The sequence below is a fragment of the Empidonax traillii genome, unplaced genomic scaffold, assembly GCF_003031625.1.
Source record: "Empidonax traillii isolate 1590-97213 ecotype Southwest subspecies unplaced genomic scaffold, ASM303162v1 scaffold1259:size168962, whole genome shotgun sequence".
Classification (NCBI taxonomy): Eukaryota; Metazoa; Chordata; class Aves; order Passeriformes; family Tyrannidae; genus Empidonax; species Empidonax traillii.
The window spans coordinates 48,329-66,816 of NW_020956452.1; the positions used below are offsets into that span (position 1 = coordinate 48,329).

General features: G+C 55.7%; 2 protein-coding genes across 2 annotated transcripts; both read right to left on the minus strand.

Moving 5' to 3' along the window:
* Nucleotides 1-1,483: 1,483 nt before the first annotated feature.
* On the minus strand, nucleotides 1,484-10,566 carry UBE2Z (ubiquitin conjugating enzyme E2 Z). The gene is made up of 7 exons (XM_027906203.1): nucleotides 10,196-10,566; nucleotides 8,447-8,519; nucleotides 6,591-6,778; nucleotides 4,636-4,747; nucleotides 3,980-4,092; nucleotides 3,421-3,511; nucleotides 1,484-1,978 (listed from the first exon to the last, which is right to left on the minus strand). Exons 1-7 carry the CDS (start codon nucleotides 10,531-10,533, stop codon nucleotides 1,808-1,810), a joined length of 1,086 nt encoding a protein of 361 aa, XP_027762004.1. The 5' UTR covers nucleotides 10,534-10,566; the 3' UTR covers nucleotides 1,484-1,807.
* A 2,415-nt stretch (nucleotides 10,567-12,981) lies between these two features.
* ATP5MC1 (ATP synthase membrane subunit c locus 1) lies at nucleotides 12,982-16,290 on the minus strand. Its single transcript, XM_027906206.1, has 5 exons — nucleotides 16,199-16,290; nucleotides 15,261-15,308; nucleotides 14,361-14,438; nucleotides 13,989-14,164; nucleotides 12,982-13,224 (listed from the first exon to the last, which is right to left on the minus strand). The coding sequence occupies exons 2-5, from the start codon at nucleotides 15,297-15,299 to the stop codon at nucleotides 13,110-13,112; spliced, it is 408 nt and encodes a 135-aa protein (XP_027762007.1). The 5' UTR covers nucleotides 15,300-15,308; nucleotides 16,199-16,290; the 3' UTR covers nucleotides 12,982-13,109.
* Between the last annotated feature and the right edge of the window lie 2,198 nt (nucleotides 16,291-18,488).

Genomic DNA, 18,488 nt, shown 5'->3' on the forward strand with positions numbered 1-18,488 from the left:
GATGGCCACACCACATGCACCACACACGAGTTCAGAGCCAGCCCTGCCCCGGGGAGGCAGCAGAGCCGCAGCTCCACCCACGACGCTACCGAAGGGTGACAAACAACGTGACATTTACAGTGGGGTTGAGGAGGTGGTGACAGACCTCTCAGGAGACCCACAGCTCATCCCACGGTGAACCCCACTTCCTTTACCCCCCGCTCAGCGAGTCCTATGGCAGCTCAGCTTTCCCTGCAGGGAAGATTTTGAGTCTAAATCGTGACCCGGGGGAGTTTGCTAAAGGGGGAAAACCAAATTTCTCCAGCTGTTAAACAACACCTTAATTCCGAAATGTTTTCACCTTTCAGCCTGGCAGAGTGCAGGGTTCTGAGGGCTCTGAGGGTTGAGATAAATCACAAAGGCTGGGAATAATCCCGTGGCACACGGGGCATCGCCTCGCTGTGCTGGTGTTGGAAGTTCTCCCACCACCACCAGGAATCTGCAACGGGGCCAGACTGGTGGGAAGGTGTTTAAGGAAACTGGGAGAGGGCCCAGGACAATGTGCAACTTCGTGCTTAGCTTTCTATCAAAGCTCCCATCAAAATAATTAAAAAAAAAAAAAAAAAAAAGATCATAAGCTCTTATCAACAAAACTCTGCTCCAATCAATCCTCCCCAGGCTCAGTTACCTGGAGAAAGTGGGTTTCTCATCTCCACCCACTGAACACGTTGGAGGGAATGGCACAGCCAGCAGACACCTCTCCAAGAGGGTGGCCTTCACTCACAGGAAGAACCTGCTCTTTGAAACACTCAGATCCGCTCAAGTGTTCAAGGCTTCCAACACTCAGCCAAGTTTGGCAAAGGAATTTGTCCGTAACAAGGCGTCTTCCTCCAAAGAACGCCAGCCAGGAGTTGCCCCTTACTCCAGCATTTCCATCTGATGGACTAAGGGAGCAGCAGGGAGGGAGGTGGCAGGAGGAAGATGGGAGGAAAATAACATGTGACACTGACTGGAGAGGTGGAAAGCAGAGAACTTCAGGTGAGGAAACACAAATGAAACACTTCCAGAACGCTAAATTCAAATCAACACCTTAAAAAAATAATGCACAAACTAGACTGGTTTATAAGTGCTCCCCCCATCTCTGACCAATGGTTCCCTCATCCTCCCTTCCCCAAAAACGCCAGGATGGACACACCTGCACTCCACTTACGGATCCCTGCAGCTTCCACTTTCCATCTGCCCCTTTGCACCCGGAGTTCAAAAGTCACCCGGGGCTCGAGTAAAGCTTTCAGAAAGGAGCCCAAAGTCCACCACTGCTCTTTATCTTTGGTCTGCCTAGAAGAAAGACATCAGGTAGCTGGGCTCCACGGAGCAGAGAGGCTCCACCTCTCCCAGGTTTCACCTGGACACACCCTGGACTCATCAAAGCGCTTCCCCAGCCACAGCTCCACGTTCAGCCCCAGGGGAAGGGCTCGCTGTCTAGGAACAGAAAAGCTGTCAAGGGTTTGCAGTCTAGATCTCATTCTTTAATCAAATGGAGGGGAGGAGAAAAAAAAAAAAAAAAAAAAAAAAGAAACCTCAAACAACCAGTGTAGGTGTTTCCAAAAGAAAAATAACCTGATGCCACATGCTCCGGCTTTCTAGCGCAGGAAGTACCTTGTACGAGTAGCCTGTCACAAGCTCGGCTTTGTCTACGTGAAGTCTCCTCAGTCAGCGTTTCCCACCAGAGCAGCGCAGGGAGGCAGGAGGAGCCCCCCGTGCCCCCTGCTCTGGCAGTGGTTTGGTTGTGGAGTCTGTCAGGGCGTGCAGGCAGAGCATGCCCGGGGCTCTACGCTTTGGAGCAGCCCTGCGTGTCTGTCTCTGTCTCCGAGGAGCTGCTCTCAGAGTCTATCTCCGGGTTCTCCTGCTGGTGTTTCTCCTGCACCTTCTGCCGGATTCCTTGCAAACGCACCAAGAGGGACTGGTAGTCGAAGTGGCCTCGCTTTTCACCGAAAGGGTCCTGAAAGAAAAGCAGGGATAAGCCTGTTAATGCAGCCCGTTCCCCTCTGGCAAGGGATCTTCGAGCTGGGTAGCAATGGTGCATAAACCCCGAGAACTCGAGGTAAAATCCCATCTCAGGGGGGAGAGGCCCCTTAACTTCTCCCTGTCGTGGCAGAGGTGATGACATTTCAATTTTTAAAATTTTTTATAACTTTTTTTTAATGTTTTCTCTTTGGGAAGCATTACAAACCTGAGCAAAACTTCAAACCACATGAAAGGAAGGCCGAGCAGACACGGGTTGGATTTCGACTGCCAGCCTCAGGGAAGTAAATTGTTTCAAAGATTTGGTCCAGGGAAAACATTACAAACCAAAGGCTCTAAAATCCAGAGGCCAAAGACTTCACCACGTGTCAAATTAGTGCTACAGACCCCGTCCAAATGCAAAGCATCGCTATTCCCACCTGAAATCAAGGCCCCAGCTGAGCTGTAGCCAAGTCAGAGGCACAAAGTCTTTGAAGGTTATTTAACATTTGCTGCTTTCAACCCCATCCCAGGTCAAAGACACGTTGCCAAGGCTGGATGAGGTGGTGGGGGGGTTTGTGCTGTCCTATCTGATGGGAATCTTTGGTACAAGCCAACATGTGGCTCCAGAATTAACAAAACAGCACATCTGGCAAGGACTCAACTGATACTGAGCCTGGAGTGACTTCATTTCAAATAGGAATGAAAACAATGATATCATCTCTCCAGCACCTTGTTTTCAGACTTCCTGTGCTACTATTTACAAGTGAGCAGAAAACCAGGCATGGCACCACCACCTCTGGGAATTGAGCACAGCTCCGTGACCCTCACAAAGGCTGGAGAGAACCTGGAGCTCCTCCAAGGAGAAACGAGAGTGGCCCATGCCAGACAATCCCCTAGTGTCACCAAACATCACCACACCTTCAGTTCACTACTCCCTGCAGCTGGAAGTCAAGCACAGCCACTCCTCATGGGAGTTTCTCACTCCAAACATAACTCTCCTGCTTCGGGAGCACTTTCAGTTTATGAATGACACAGCACTGAGAGGGAAAAACGCGCTCGGAGACACAAGATCATTAAATCAACCACCTCCATCTTTTCTTAGCAGTGGGATTTCTCAATGAGTCAGAGGAGAGGTGGTGGATGAGGGAGGAAGACACATCTGTTCATATGCAAACAGCTTGGCAATCTGGTCTGTAAAGTCTCTTTCCCTGCAGAAAGGAGCTCCTGGATTCCTCCTGTCTGGATGTGTCTGTTGTATCGTCCCTGTTGCTCCCTCAGCCACTTTCCACCTCTGACAGAACACAGAGTGGCAGAGAGAAGTTCCCACCTGCTGTCTGAGCAAAGGAGCCTCAGAAAAAGAGAAACTCTACCAGTGACCCAGCAGGAAAATGCTGCAGTGGAGTTCAGCTCTCACCAAGAGAACTGTCTGGCACTCACCTGCATTGTTTGTCCTTGCAGATACAGCCTCTCTTTACACACCCCTTCATAGAAGTCGTAGTATTCCATGAAGGACTTCTCCATTACACCCCTGAGCGCAAGGAGAGGGCAAACAATCAACACAACAACACTCACATCACCCAGGGTCACCCCATCCCACTAATTCCAGTTCATGGAGCTGTCTGGGACACTCTGTGTGTGTCCCTAAGAGGGGTACAGACAGGCAGGACAGAGCCAAAGGACTGCAGATCACTGCAGCTGAAGGGATGCTGCACGTGTTTCCACAACAGCTGTGCCCTCCTCCCTCCAGGATTTTTTTCCCCCAGAAGACAAGGCCCATTTATTGCCAAAGACATGTCAGAGGATGCAGCCATTGTGCTCATTAACACGGCCTTTGTGCAGGCACAGCCCTGGGCACCACACGGACCAGCCACCCACTGCAGGGGGCAAAACGGCTCTGGCTGGGCCAGCCAGAGCAGCTCTCAGGATCCCAGGAACAGTTGATCCTGCTTCCCCCCACAGCCACTTCTCCTGCTCCCCACATCCCTCCTTTCCATACCGTAATGGCTCGGGACAGGGACACTTCCCTTCCAGCATGTCACACACTGCCACGCGGATGGTCTCGTGCCGAATGCACTCGTTGTAGTTCTTGCTGTCCCCAGGGTGCCTCTCCTGCCAACAGAACGGGGCCAGTGAGTCCAAACCTCTGCAGTGGCTCTTCATCTCTCCCTCCTGGGCCTGACAAGCTGCACTGGTGCATGAACCCACGGCAGCTCTGTCTGCTCGGTGCGTGCTGAGCTGATTTACACACGAGCTGGCAGGGTTTGATGTGTCTCCAGAGCCCTGGGCTCGCACGGAGTGGAGACAAGGCGAGTGAAAAAGTTAGCACAGAAAGCTGCCTCCCTCCAGGAGACCAGGAAAGCCTGAGCAGTTTGGTTCCTGCAGGACAGTATCTCCCAAGGAAGCCACTCCAGGAGTGGTATGGCAGGGAAAGGAAGAGCCATCCCATTTCCCCAGCAGCTCCTCGAGTGCCTTGTGTTCTTCCCTTCCCTCACACTCAGGTGAGCTCAGCAGCCTCTGGTTCAGAGCTGGCTTCTAACTCCCCCTCCAGCTCTTGGGAAAGAGCCAAGCCACATCACCAATTCCCATCCCAATTCCAGCAGGGGATTTGCCACCAGGAGCGAGGAGGGGAGGGAAGGTCCAGCTCAGTCTCACCTGCTCGAAGCCGGGCTCGTTGTGATAAGGGTTCTCAGTCATCAGCGACTGGATGGAGATGAGGACTGAGGAGATGCTCTGAGCTGGGCTCCAGGCAGGCCCGGTCCAGGTGCTGGGGCAGCAAAACAGAAAAGCAGCAGTTAATTAACCAGGCAGGACTGGCTCAGGGAGCACCATCCCTCCATCAGCACAGCTCAGAAACCACACCTGGACCTGACAGGAAGGCACAGGAGAAGAAAGAGGTGCCACAGGTACAACAGCACTGGACACTGAGAAAGTCTGCAGGGCCCAAGTAGCTTATTCTCCCAGCTAAATGAGTATCTGAGCTTGAGCACCACAAGGCCGATAAACCTCACTCCACCAACAGACACAGGAATCACAGGGAAGTAACAGGGAATTCTGAGGCTATGGCTGTCACCCCACTCTGCAGCCTGGAGCAACACGAGCTCCCAGCACTGTCTGAGGTCAGAAATAACAGCCACTAAGAACGGAAATCTGATTTTCTGGACTCCAAGCTGATTTTCCAGACTCAGACAAGCCCCACCAGTCCTGCAGCAGTGCAGACCCTCAGCACAAGCACTGCCCCGAAAGCACGAGCTCACGGGAACAAGGTGCTTGTTCCACACACAGGGCAGCAAAAACCTTTGCACTGAACAGCATTAGCAGAAAAAGCTGTTCTGCTACTTGCCCTTAATATCCCAGCTCCAGACCTGCCTCCCTGTGAGCTCATCAAGGATGTGCTGACCCACATATCCTCCTCCTAAATCCTTTTATTCGCAGCTCCCTCTGCGCTTCCCATCCCTGCTCAGGCCAAGGCTCTTTGTTCACTCTTCAATAATTTACCTTCCCTGCTGCAGCTCCAATTGCAGGAGCAACAAGGCAGCTGGAGTGGGAGCTGCTGGGCATGCAGGGGCAGGGGCATGCCCTGCACGTCCTGGCCACTGGCAGGGGTTGGCATCCCGCTCCTGCACTGAGGGAGGTGTTTCCCACCAGGATACACCTCCCTGCCAGCATCCATCAGCTACTGGGACCAGCTCTGTGGCACGTCCACAGCACTGCTGAAACCATCCCAGCAAAGGCAGTTTTACAGCCACACCAGGGCTCAGGTTCCTGGTGGCTCATCCAATCCCTGTGGCAATTCCAGCTGCTGCTGCCCCTTCTCATGGAATGGTTTGGGTGGGAAGAGACCTTAAAGCTCCATCTCATCCCACCCCCTGCCATGGGCAGGGACACCTTCCACCAGCCCAGGCTGCTCCAAGTTCCACCCAGCCTGGCCTTGGACACTTCCAGGGATGGGGCAGCCACAGTTTCTCTGGGAAACTCTTCATTCAGCCAGGACCTTCCCTTGTTTAAAACCCAAGCAGGTGAGGAACAAGGATTGGCAGCAGTGGAGCCTGTTGGAACAGGCAGCACAGGAGCTGTGCTTTTAACTCATCCCACCCACAGCTCAGCCCCACAGTCTCAGTGGAGGTGGAAGCCCAGAGCAGTCAAATGGCTCTCAAGGAAATTCCTGGCAACCTTTTTCTGATTTTATTTTATTTATTTATTTATTTTTAAGCCCATGTGGAGAGAGGAAATTAAACCCACAAACCCCTACATTTAAACAACATCAAGGACCAGGCTGGAAAGTGCAAAAGCAGAGGACGTGCAGTGCTTGGTCTGAGGGTTTGTGAGGGGAAGCAGGAGAAAAAGCAGCAAAATCCACGGAATTTTGTGCTTCACTCTCTCCATTCTCAGGTGCTTTCAAAGGCAAGTTAAACCCTTATTTCAGGAGGGGAATTTGTGCTGCTTTATGACTGATTCTGCACACGACTTTACAGAAGCGTAAAGATGCATCCAAGCACGAGTCTGGGGGCAAGACCAGGGCACAATGGGCAGAGAGGGAAGCACGAGGCAGAACAGAGCCTGCAGCCACCTCCTGATGTCCCAGGAAAACAGCCAAAGTCTCCTCTTACCCCAGAATACTCAGGCAGACTTTCCCATTGCGGTAGAAGTTGGGGTTAAACCTCACTGTGTTATTTCCCGTTGTCATCAGTTTGACCCGGGGTGGGTGGATGGGATAATCTGGAGGACAGCGAAACAGGAACAAGAAGAAACCCCCTTCATAAGGCGTGTCAAATGGGCCTGTGATCAATGCATGAATCTGCAAAACAAAAGCCCGTCTTGCGCTCCACTTCCACTGCCACGGCTTCCCGACCACTTCCAGCGTGTCCCAACCGCTTCCAGAGTGTCCCACACTGCTGTCCGCATTGTCCCACACCATACTGTCCCAACCACTTCCACAGTGTCCCACTCCACTGTCCCAACTGCTTCCGCAGTGTCCCAACCACATCGTCCCACTCCACTCCCGCTCTGTCCCTCCCCACCCTCACAGGGAGGAATTCTTTCCCAATATCCCACCTAAACCAACCCTCTTTCAGTTTAAACCCATTCCCCTTGTCCTGTCCCTCCGTTCCTCGTCCCCAGTCCCTCCCCAGCTCTCCTGGAAGGGGCTCTCAGGTGGCTCTAGAAGGCAGAACGGTGGAATCCCCCCTCACCCTGCTGCCCACACTGTGAGGGTAAGCCCGGGTCTCTCCATCTCAAACCAGACAGAACTACAGTTCAGGTGGTAAGCTGGGCTTAAAAAAATCCACCACAAATATTTCAAATATGAAAAAAAATATATCTAATTTTAGAAAGAAAAAAAAATCAGAATTTCTGCCAAAACTAGAGCACTCCTCAGTTTTCTGTTCTCCTGCTGATTTGGTCTTGTTAAAACCAATCACTCGACTTCCTCTGCCAGCATCTGAAATTAAGACCCTATTCTCCCTGTGCTAATTACCCTCCCAGATCCCAGACTGTATCCCAGGAAATCTACTCCCTCTGGGCTCCTAAGGAAGCTTTGCTCCCCCAGGATCCACAGCAATGCTCCTCTTCCCTCCCCAGCACTCGGTGCCAGCCCCAGGGCTGCAGTTCCACAAAGCCCCCTCTGCCCCAGGGCACTCTGGCACTCCCTGCAGGGAAGTGCCCCAGGGGGGAGCTGCCTGTGCCCAGACACTCCCTTTGTGCTCCCTCCAAAATCCCAGGGGCTCTCCTTCTCCCGTGGAGGGGAATTTGGGGATGCCATGTTTGCCAGGGGGTGGGAGGAGTGCTGGACAGGGCAAACCAGAGCTGTCCCAGCCCTCAGAGCCCAGCCCAGGGAACAGTGGCTGGAGAAAGGGCAGCACCAGCCACAACCACCACCCTGGATCAAGAGGTCTGAGCAACTCCTGCCTCCCAGCTCACTGGCATGACCAGGAATTCCCAGTTCTGGAAAAACCTGAGAGGCTGGAGAGGATGAATCGGGGCAGGAGAGGGAGGCTGAGGCCAGAGGAACCTGTGGGATCTGGCAGGCATCTCCAGAGTCTCCACATTTCCCTGCCAGCTCCCAGCAGTCCACATTGCCAGGCTCCAGAGGCAGATTACGGACACTCCAGCCCTTTCTGATTTCCAGCTTCTCTGAGAAGCCCCCCCACAGCCACCAGTTTTCCATCAGTGGGATGAAACAAGCTGGATCAGCACCCCCAGAGTCCACCAAAGCAGATCTGGATTATCCATGGAATCTCCTCAGCCCACTGGGATGGCATCTCTGCACAGAGCCGTTTCCTTGGGAGCCTCCTGCCACTTTAATGCATCCCATCCCAATGTCACCAGGAAACCTGGAACCCTGTGCTCTCCAAAGGCTCACCCTGACTCCTCCCAGAGCATCAGGGGGATATTCCATTTGGGAATCCCTCCCAGTAGCCATGGCCAGCAGCACACAGAGAAGCTGAACCAGCTCCAAACCTCTTACCTTGGTCATGTCGTGGGGATCAGGCACAACAAACATTCCTGGGGGTGGTTCCTTGTAGATGGACATGATATCCCTGAGGAGAAGAAAGAGGAATTATCCAGGATGTCCCTTGGTGTTCTGGGTGACAAATCCCCACAAGGATGCAAAGGGACAGACTTCCAGGGTGGAACTTGTCATTTGTAAGCAGACTGACAGTTTTCTGGACGAGTTCCTTCAATTTATCCCCCAAAATAATGGAGACATTTCTGGAGCAGCATTCAATGAACCAGCAGCAGAGACACCAGAGCAGGAACACCTTGATTAACTCACACCTCGTGTTTTACCACACATCACCTCCAGCATGGAAAACTCCAGCCACAAACCCCCCCCCAGGGAGTTGTTTTCAAGTCCTGTGAGGTGAGGTGTGTTATTTAAGGGATAACCTCTCCCTCCTGAGGTTTTCCCTCTTCACACCCAGACTATTTACAGGATCCCTTTCTATGCTCAGTCATTTGTTTTCCCAAACCATGACTCAACCACTTCTGGAATGTTTTGCTCTGATCAGTTTGGGGTTAATGGATCAGGCAGCAGGTCCCAAGGCAGTCAGGGTGCAACACCCCCACCCCAACCCGATCCCAACAGCCCCCTTTCTCCAAGAACTCAGCCCAAAATGAACCAAAACCCAACGAATCACCTACAACTCCCTGCAGCTGACAGACAAACTGCTGAATTCCATCACCCCAAGCCTCTCTCCTGTAATCAGAGCTGTGCTGAGCTTCAGGACAAGCTCCCACTCGACCTTCCTTCCCTCTTGGGAAGCACCCAGAGCTCGGGGAGCTCTCAAGGTGAGCAGGGTGAGAGCAGCAGGAGAAGCCTCTCCCCTCCCTTCCTGCTTTGGGTTGGAAACTGCCCAAAAATCTGGAGCCGTCTTCGGGAGACATGATCCAAGCTCCAGAACAAGGATGAGCAAGAGCCTGGCAGGCAGCAATTCCTGCTCTGAGGGAAGAGGAAGGACTTGTTGAATCAGCGCCAGCGACTCCAACAACACCAGACCTTCCTGCTCCTCCTGGCTAAGGGGATCCCTGGAAGGGTCAGGGCAGCCCCACGGGTGGGCACTGGCACAAAGGAGGAGAGCAAAGGGCAGGTTTGGGGTGAATATTTCAACTTGGTCACCAGGGAATCAAACAAATCTGTTCCCAAATTTAATGGCACCTCCCAGGAGCTGCCAGGGATCCCGAGGGCAGGATTGGGAGCTCTGCTGTCAAACCCCCCAGGGCAGCTGACAGAGACCCCAGGGGATGGCACAGAGGGATCCCCGGACTGGCAGGGGTGAGATCCACCCTCACCCAAACAACTGGGAGAGGAGATTCCCGGCCAGGAATGCCGGGACGCCCAAGGCCAGGTTGGACAGGGCTTGGAGCAACCTGGGAGAGTGGAAGGTGTCCGTGCCCATGGCAGGGGTGGCACTGGATGGGCTTTAAGGTCCCTTCCAAGCCAAAGCAGTGTGGGATTCTGTGATTCCAGGGCATGGTGGTGTGTGCCCTGGAGAGCCCTGGGACCCAGGGAGAGACTGGGATCTGTTCCCAGGGAAGCCCGGGGACACCGGGAGCTGATCCCGGCTCTCCAGGCCGGCCGGTGACGGTCCGGTGCGGCCCAGGGGGACCGTTACCCCTCCGAGGGGACGAGCCGAACGTCCCCTCCGCCTGCGGGCCTCGCTCCGTGCCCGGCGGGTCCCGGTCCCGGTTCCCCCCCGTGCCCGGCCCCGCTCACCGCTTGATCCGCAGCAGGCAGGCCGGGCTGGGCCTCTCGCTGTCCCAGTCCCCGCTGACCGTGGGGTCCCAGAAGGCCGAGTGCGTGAGGAGCGCGGCCCCCGCCGCCGCCGCCGCCGCCATCGGGGCCCCGCCGCCCGCGGGGGCCACGCCGGTGCCGGGCGCGGCGGCGGCGGCGGCGCCGAAACCCGCGGCCGCCCAGAGCTCGGCGGGGATGAAGACGCCGGGGGTGCCCGCCGAGCCGGCGGCGCTCGGGGAGGCGCTGCCCCCGCCGCCGGCCGCCCCCAGCACCGCGGCCGGGGCCGGGGCCGCGTCCTCGGCCGCCGGGCTCTCCGCCATTGCGGCCTCGGCCCGCGCCGCTTCCGGGACTCCGCACCAGCGAGGCGCGCGGCCAGAGCGGCCCCGCACCGCCCACGCCCCCCGCCCCCGGCCGGCCATAGAGAGCGGCACAGAGCGGCTCCCGCAGCGCCGCCTCGCTGCCAGCCTTGGCCTCTCCTTGGCACGGCGCCCCCCGGCGTGCTGGAGGTCTCAAGGGGTGGAGGGAGAAAGGAGGGTTTGGGTTTTTTTTTTGGGGGGGGGGGGGAAAGGGGGGCTTTGTGGGATCGTGGAGTCATGGAAACATTAAGGTTGGAAAAGACCTCTGAGGTCTCTGCTCCCCAGGGCAGTGGCCACTGCCACAAGGCTGCCAGAGCTCAAGGAGCGCTTGGGCAACGCTCTCAGGGACAGGGTGGGATTTTGGGATGTCCTGGGCAGGGCCAGGAGCTGGACTGGATGATCTCTGTGGGTCTCTCCCGACACAGGATATTCCATGATTCTAGGATCACTGTGTCCAGCCATTCCCCCAGCATTGCCATGTTCACTAACCCGTGTCCTCAGGTGCCACATCTGCAGGGTTTTTTGATCCCTCCGGGGATGGTGACTCCACCGCTTGGTTCCAAAGCCTGGACACCCTTTCCATGAAGAATTTTTTTCCAGTAGCCAACCTAAACCTCCCCCGGTGCAAGCTGAGGCTGTCTCCTCTCATGCTGTTACATGGAGAAGAGACTGAGACCGTTCTTGGGAAGGGTCTGCAGTGACAGACAGGCCGGGAAAACACCTCAGGGAAGGGTTTGAGCTCTGGGCAAGATTCAAATCCCCAACCCAGCAGCCTCAGGGATGGAAAACAGCAGGATCAAAGGGGTGTGAGAGGGGAAAAGCTGTTTGTCCAGCTCAGAGGAACCCAGCAGCTGTGCCCGTGGTCCCTACAGGACCATCCCACTCCTCAGCACCCTGCAGAGCTGCCCAGAACCACCCGGGTGTGAACAGCAACGAGTGCTGGGTGAGCAATTCCCGTTCCAAGGTCACTTTTCACTTTCCAGGGATCCAAGGAGCTGTTTCTCAGTGCCATGGGTGTAAGGGAGTTTAACTGTAACTCAGCCAGCCCCAGTAACAGTGTTGTTTTCCCGGGACAGTAAGTTTTGAGTGCTGGGCTCACCAGCAGCTACAACCTATCGACACCCTGGGAAGGTTCCCAAAGCACGGGATCCCTGCTTTAGGATTACACAGGTATTCCCAGGATCCAGAGGATTTTTCCTCTCTGATTCAGCCGAGTTTCCCTCGACTTCTTTCTGGTTTCAGAGCCATCTTTCTCCGAGTCTTGGAGTTTTTTGACTCGAATTCTCCTCACCGCCTTCCCCTCGCAGGGGATTCCTCACAGCAGCAATTCCAAGCAGGATTTTACATTCCTGTATCCCATTCCTGTGCCAGGGGAGGTGTTCCCATGCCAGGGAGGTCACCACCACTCTGCAGAGGCTTTAAGGACAAGGAGTAGCTGCATTAATTTAATTACTTAAAGCAGATAAGGAGACAAGCTCCCTCCAGGCTCCCCTTCCTTAAAGGCACAGTTGCCTCACCCCCAGACCCAGGATTTGGGGTGGATTTGGGGTGGATTTGGGCATTTCTCCTCCCTGATATACTCCAATCTCTAAAACAGCTGGAGCATGGAGCTGCTGGGGGTCAAAAAAAAGAAACAACAACCCCTCAGCTTTTTATTTTATGAATTTACTTTTATTTTAATAGAATAATGGATTATTCTAGCAGTTTAGTGGATTGTTTTAATGGAGCAATGGATTTTTTTTTAATAGATTAATGGATTATCACACTGAGCTGTGATTCCTTGGGTAAACTTTGCTTTGAGAAGGCACGTGAACAGCGTGACCTTGAGACCGGCCCTTCCTGGAAAAGGAAGGAAATTCCCATGATGGGGGCACTTCCTGGGAATCCAGTTCTGCAAACACCATTAACACCCTCACCTTGTACCCAGCACCATTTCCAGCTGCTTTCAGCTGAAAGAAGGGGGGCATTTCCAACAACAGACTGTAAAAAAATAGGGAATCATGGAATGGTTGGGGTTGGAAGGACCCTAAAGCTCACCCAGGGACACCTCCCACTATCCCAGGGTGCTCCAAGCCCCATCCAACCTGGCCTTGGACACTTCCAGGGATGGGACAGCTGCAGCTGCTCTGGGAAATCCATTCCAGCCCCTCACTGGATTTCTCCCCAATATCCAATCCCAACCTACTCTCATCAAGATTTGCCTTACAAGGGCAACACTTTTGGGGAGTTTTTAATAGGTTTGAGCTGTTTCAGTTTTTGTTGCCTCCCACGCCATCCCATGCTCCCTTTTTGCTTCACCCCAGCCCTGGGATATCCCACCCTTCAACCAAAGCCATCGACTCACCCCAAAAACTCCCCCCGCCACCAGACTAGAATCTTAAAAAATAAAGAAAAAAAAAAAAAAAAAACAAACCAAAAACCAAGCCACCAGTTTATTTAGAGAAATCTTTTCTTTAATGGTCAGTCTGGAACGCTGTGATGGAAAGAGGCTCCAGTGGCGGAGGACGGAGCGCTGGGAGCCGCGGCCGGCCCGGGAGCTGTCACATCGCAAAGAGGATCAGGAATGCCACCATCAAACAGAAGAGCCCCATGGCCTCGGACAGGGCGAAGCCCAGGATGGCATAGGAGAAGAGCTGCTGCTTGAGAGAGGGATTCCTGGCAGGGAAGAAGGAGCAGAGCACAGTGAGAGAGCCCCGCGGTGAGAAGGAAGTGGCTGAAGCAGAGCCTGTTTTCCCGGGATTCTGTCACGCAGGGAGCAGGGTTTGGAGCACAGACAGGGCAGGCAGCACCTGGAACGACACACCCAGGACCTGCCCTGCTTTTAGGGATGCTGAACCCCCAGGGGTAGTTCCAGCTGGTGGCACCAAGCCACAATTCCTGCCCGCAATTAGAGCTCCGTTTCTTCCAGACACAGCAGAATCCTTTGGAATTAATTACAGGGTGGACTCAAACCATTTAGGAACTTTAAGAGAACAATGAATAATTTTAAGAGAATAATGGATTCTTATTTTAATTAATACTATTGCAATAAAATAATGGGGGGGTTAACAAATAAGTAGATCTTTTTTAATAGATCCATGAAAATTTCTTAATGAATTCATGGAAACTTCTTAAGAGACTGATGGACTTCTTTAATAGATTCATAGATTTTTCAATAAGATTCATGGATTTTTCTAACAGATTCATGGATTTCATAGTCATGGATTTTTTTAACAGATTCATGGATTTTTTTATAGATTCATGGATTTTTTTTATAGATTCTTGGGTTGTAACAGCCATTTTACATTCCAAGGGTTGCTCCAGTCGAACACACCCCACGTGCAGAGCGGGACACAGATCCCAGAGAAAACTCCCCTAATGCCTTCCAGCCGGTGCTGGCAGGAGGGGCCAAGCCCAGAGCAGGCCGGGCTGCTCCTCACCTGGCGTAGCCGATGATGAGGCTGCCGAAGACGGTCCCGATTCCCGCTCCTGATCCCGCCACCCCCACCGTGGCGGCCCCGGCCCCGATGAACTTGGCGGCCGTGTCGATGTCCCGGGACACGGCGCTGGTCTGGAAGTCCCGTCGGAGCAGCTGTGGGGAGGATACAGCAGCTGCCTGTGGGGACAGGGGCAGGAATCAGGGAGCTGGCACCAGGAGTAAGACAAGCTCGGCGTTCAGCCCCGCTCGGTGCAGGGCAGAGCTGGGAGCGAAGCCACGACCCCGTATGTGCCACCCTCTGGATAAACCTCACCAGGAGAAGTCAGGAGGTAGAGCAAAGACACCAAGAGGCAGTTTCCCACTTCAGCCTTACCTGTGCAGTCTGAGCCTCAGGCCTGCTGAAAACAGACACTGAAACGGGCCTGGCCAGAGCCCTGGAGCAGCATCGGAACTGCAGGGAGACAATCCACAGTTAGAGAATTACGGGATACCCTGGGCTGGGAGGGACACACAGGATCATCCAGCCCAACTCCTGACCCTGCACAGACACCCCAACAATCCCCCCCTGTCCCTCAGAGCGTTGTCCAAACCCTCCTGCAGCTCTGGCAGCCTTGGGGCTGTGCCCACTGCCCTGGGGAGCCTGTTCAGTGCCAACCACCCTCTGGGGGAAGAACCTTTCCCAAAATCCAGTCCAAAGCTCCCTGACACAGCTCCAGCTGTTCCCTGGGTCCTGTCACTGGTCACACAGAGCAGAGATCAGTGCTCCTACAATTGCATGTATCTGCACTAACCCTCAGAAAAACTCTTTATGATGAAAAGTATGAAAATTTTCTGAAAACATCAACTATGACACAAGACTAAAAAAATAAAGGAATACGATATTCCCATTTCAGCCACTTGGATTAACTCCATGAGCAATTCCACACACCACAGGCTGCAGCACAGCGTCACATCTGCCACTGCAATTTAATTATTACCACATTTCCATACATTTCCTTTCTAATTCATCCCTTTGAAGAGAGGGGTGATTGAGCACCTCTGTGGAAATCAGTTAAGTTTATCTTGGGAGAAGGCCCTGGCAGCTCACTCCCATCTATTTACATGGTGTCACCAGAGGTCACCTTGTTTCCCTTCCTCCTTAAATCCAGGGCAAACCAGACCCACATGATCCCACCTCAGCTCAGGGTGTCCAGGGCAGCATTTTGGAGAAATCCCTCCCCACCCTGTATCCTCACTGAGAATCATCACCCCACTGCAAGGAAAGGACACTCACCAGTGCCGGGGAGCTGAGAAGTGCCACGGGAGCCTGCATTTTGTTAATCTAAGGCAAATAAACAAAATAAACACAAGGAACTGGGACTCCTGGCACTATCATCACCTGCCAACCCCCTCTGGGCTCAGATGCACATCTGACCTCGGGTCCATCTGCTGCCCTGTCCCCACTTCCATGTCCCCAGGGCTGTGTCCCCACCACACCTCTGTCCCCAAGGTTGTGTCCCCACCACGGCTCCACATCCCCCTGCTGTCAAGGAGACTTTGTCCTCACCAACCCCACCGTGTCACCCCAGCTGTGCCCGAGGCTTTGCCCCCACCATGTCCCCCAGGCTGTGTCCTGACCATGGCTCCATGTCCCCAGAACAGCTCTGTGTCCCCCCACTGTCACCAAGACTTTGTCCCCATGTCCCCTGGCTGTCCCCGAGGCTCTGCCCTCAGTGACCCCCGCGTGTCCTTCCTAGGCTGCTGCCAAAGGTTCCTTGTCCCCAAAGGCTGTGTCCCACTGACCCCTGTGTCCCCTGGCTGTCACCAAGGCTTTGTCCCCCCCAGCGCTCCGTGTCCCCGAGGCTTTGTCCCATCGCCCCCCTGTGTGTCCCCCGGCTGTCCCCGAGGTTTTGTCTCCCCCGGTCCCTCCGTGTCCCCCGCTGTCCCCTCGGCCCTGCCGTCCCCAGTTCGCCGTTCCCCCTCCCTCCCCGCTAATCCCCGCTCGGTGCTCCCCCCCGGGCCGGCTCAGAGCTGCTCATCGCGCCCTCCCCGCCGCACCCGAACCCCCCGAACCCCTCATGAGGGGAAGGGCAGCGAAGGCGCCACCGCGCCCTCCGCTCAGCGAAGGGCACGACCCCAGCGAGCACCGGCCGCGCTCCGAGCTGCCCCAGAACCGTGCGAGGCCGCCCCGGCGGCGGCGGGGCCGGGCCCGGGCCCGGGAGCGGGTCCCACCTGCGCGGGGTCCGCTCGGGGCGGCGGCAGCGGCGGCTCTGAGGGGGGAGCGTCACCTTGGCCGTGTCCCCCCCGGCGTCCTCCGCGCCCATTGGCTGCCCCCGCGCGCGCGCGCCCGCGCCCGCGCCCCTCATTGGCCGGGCCCCCGGTGGGCCCCGCCCTCCCCGCCCCGCTTCCCGCCGTGCCCGGATGCGGGAGGGCGGGGGCGGCGGTGAGGGAGGCGATTGGCTGGCTGAGGCGGCGGTGCGCTCGCTGATTGGGCGGCGCGAGTGTCAATCACCGCTGCACGTCGGGGGTCGGGAGGGGAAGGGATGGGCAGGAATCCCGGGAAAAGGAGCCGGGCCTTCCAAACACTGGGGAGTTCAACCCCCCCCGAGCATCTTTACATCACAGAACCCAGAGAAATAGTCCCGTTTGCAGTGAGTTTCTCCCCGCGGGAGAAAATTTGCACACCCCCTCTTTGGTTATCCATCAGCGCTAAGGTGGAAAAAATTAGAGGTTTTTCCTTGTTTTGTAGTGTTATTATGTTACTCTTCACGGTGTAATTGCGTTTCCAATAAACCCTCCATTCTCTGATACTGAAGACACAGCTAGTCGCTGTAACAAGTAAGGGAACCCCCCAGCCACGAGGCGCAAAAAATAAGTAATAATCATCAGAATCATAAAATATTGGCTTGGGAATGATTAAATGGATTTGGGATCGTCTTTGGGATCAGCCCCTGCCAGGGAAGCTCCACTCTGCTGTAGCTGGGACTGCAAAGTTTGGCAGTGCTTGAAGGGAGGCCAAGGGGGTGACCCCAGAAATGGGCTCCCAGCACCCAGACGGGGAGGGGGCATCAAGGGATGAAGGAATTGGGAGAGTTTGGGGAGTAAAAGGAGCCTTCACATGGTGAAGGTGCTGGAGCACAAGGAGGAGCTGGGGAGAAGGTCATCCTGGAGAAAAGCAGGCTCAGGGGGGACCTTCTGGCTCTGCCGCTCCCTGACAGGAGCAGGGACGGGAGGAGAGGACATGGCCTTAACCTGCACCAGGGGAGGTTTAGGTTGGACATCAGGAAGGATTCCTTCACAGAAAGGGTGATTAGACATTGGCAGGGGCTGCCAGGGAGGTGGGGGAGTCACATCCCTGGAGGTGTCCAGGCAAGGCCTGGTGGTGGCACTCGGTGCTCTGGGCTGGGGGACAAGGTGGGCATCGGGCACAGGGGGGACTCGATGGTCTCACAGGGCTTTTCCAGCCTCAGTGATTCTGTGATTCCATGAGCCAGCTCCCAGCCCGGAGACCAACTGAATCCTGGGCTGCATCCAGAGGAGCGTGGCCAGCAGGTCCGAGGAGGGGATTACCACCCTCTGCTCTGGTGGGATGAGATCGTCTTTAAGGTCCTTCCAATCCTTAACGTTCTGTGAATCTGTCCCTGGGGTGTCCTGATCAGCAGGATGTCTCACTCCCAGGGGTGTCCTGGGCTCCACAGTGTCCCGATCCCATGGGTGTCCCGTTGCTGGGGTGTCCCATCCTGGTCCCTGGGATGTCTCGGTCCCAGGGATGTCCCGGTCCCAGGGATGTCCCGTTCCCAGGGATGTCCCATTCCCAAGGATGTCCTGGTCCCAGGGATGTCCCGTTCCCTGGGATGTCCCGGTCCCAGGGATGTCTCGGTCCCAGGGGTGTCCCATTCCCAGGGATGTCCCGTTCCCAAGGATGTCTCGGTCCCAGGGATGTGCCGGTCCCAGGGATGTCCCATTCCCAGGGATGTCTCAGTCCCAGGGATGTCCCGTTCCCAGGGATGTCCCGGTCCCAGGGATGTCCCGTTCCCATGGATGTCCCGGTCCCTGGGATGTCCCGGTCCCTCGCACCGAACTACGAGTCCCAGCAGCGCGGCAGGCCCGCCCAGGGGTGGTACCAGCCCGGGTGTCCCGGGCGGGATGTCGCGGGGGCTCCACCTATTCCCGATCTTCCGCCTCGTCCCCGCAGCCCGGAGCGTTCCCGTTTTGCAGCCGCGCCGTCGGTGAGTGGGGCGGGGGAGGAGGCGATGGGTCCCGTCCCCCCATCCCGGGGTGTCCCTGGGGATGCCGGGGGTGGCCGGGGCTGTCCCGCTGCGAGGGGACAGCGACACTTTCACTTTCGTTTCCCGGGGGGGCCCGGGCCGGGGGCGGGGGGAACATCCCCGGTTCGCTCCCTCCCACCCAGCGGGACCCCCGGGGATGGCACCGGGACCGGGGCCGGTGTCCTGGTGCCCAGCCGCGGCTGGAGGTTGGTCGCACCGAGAAAGGGAAATCCCCTGGTTTCCCACGCCCTGGG

What these genes read in the sequence shown, in the direction of transcription:
- ATP5MC1 (XM_027906206.1), bottom strand. Translation starts at nt 15,299, where the DNA reads ATGCAGGCTCCCGTGGCACTTCTCAGCTCCCCGGCACTG. An exon ending in CTGAGGCTCAGACTGCACAG is followed by an intron (nt 14,165 to 14,360) that starts GTAAGGCTGAAG and finishes CTGTCCCCACAG; the next exon opens with GCAGCTGCTGTATCCTCCCC. An exon ending in CTCATCATCGGCTACGCCAG is followed by an intron (nt 13,225 to 13,988) that starts GTGAGGAGCAGC and finishes CTTCCCTGCCAG; the next exon opens with GAATCCCTCTCTCAAGCAGC.
- UBE2Z (XM_027906203.1), bottom strand. Translation starts at nt 10,533, where the DNA reads ATGGCGGAGAGCCCGGCGGCCGAGGACGCGGCCCCGGCCCCGGCCGCG. An exon ending in TGCCTGCTGCGGATCAAGCG is followed by an intron (nt 8,520 to 10,195) that starts GTGAGCGGGGCC and finishes TCTTCTCCTCAG; the next exon opens with GGATATCATGTCCATCTACA. An exon ending in GTCTGCCTGAGTATTCTGGG is followed by an intron (nt 4,748 to 6,590) that starts GTAAGAGGAGAC and finishes TTGCTGCCCCAG; the next exon opens with CACCTGGACCGGGCCTGCCT.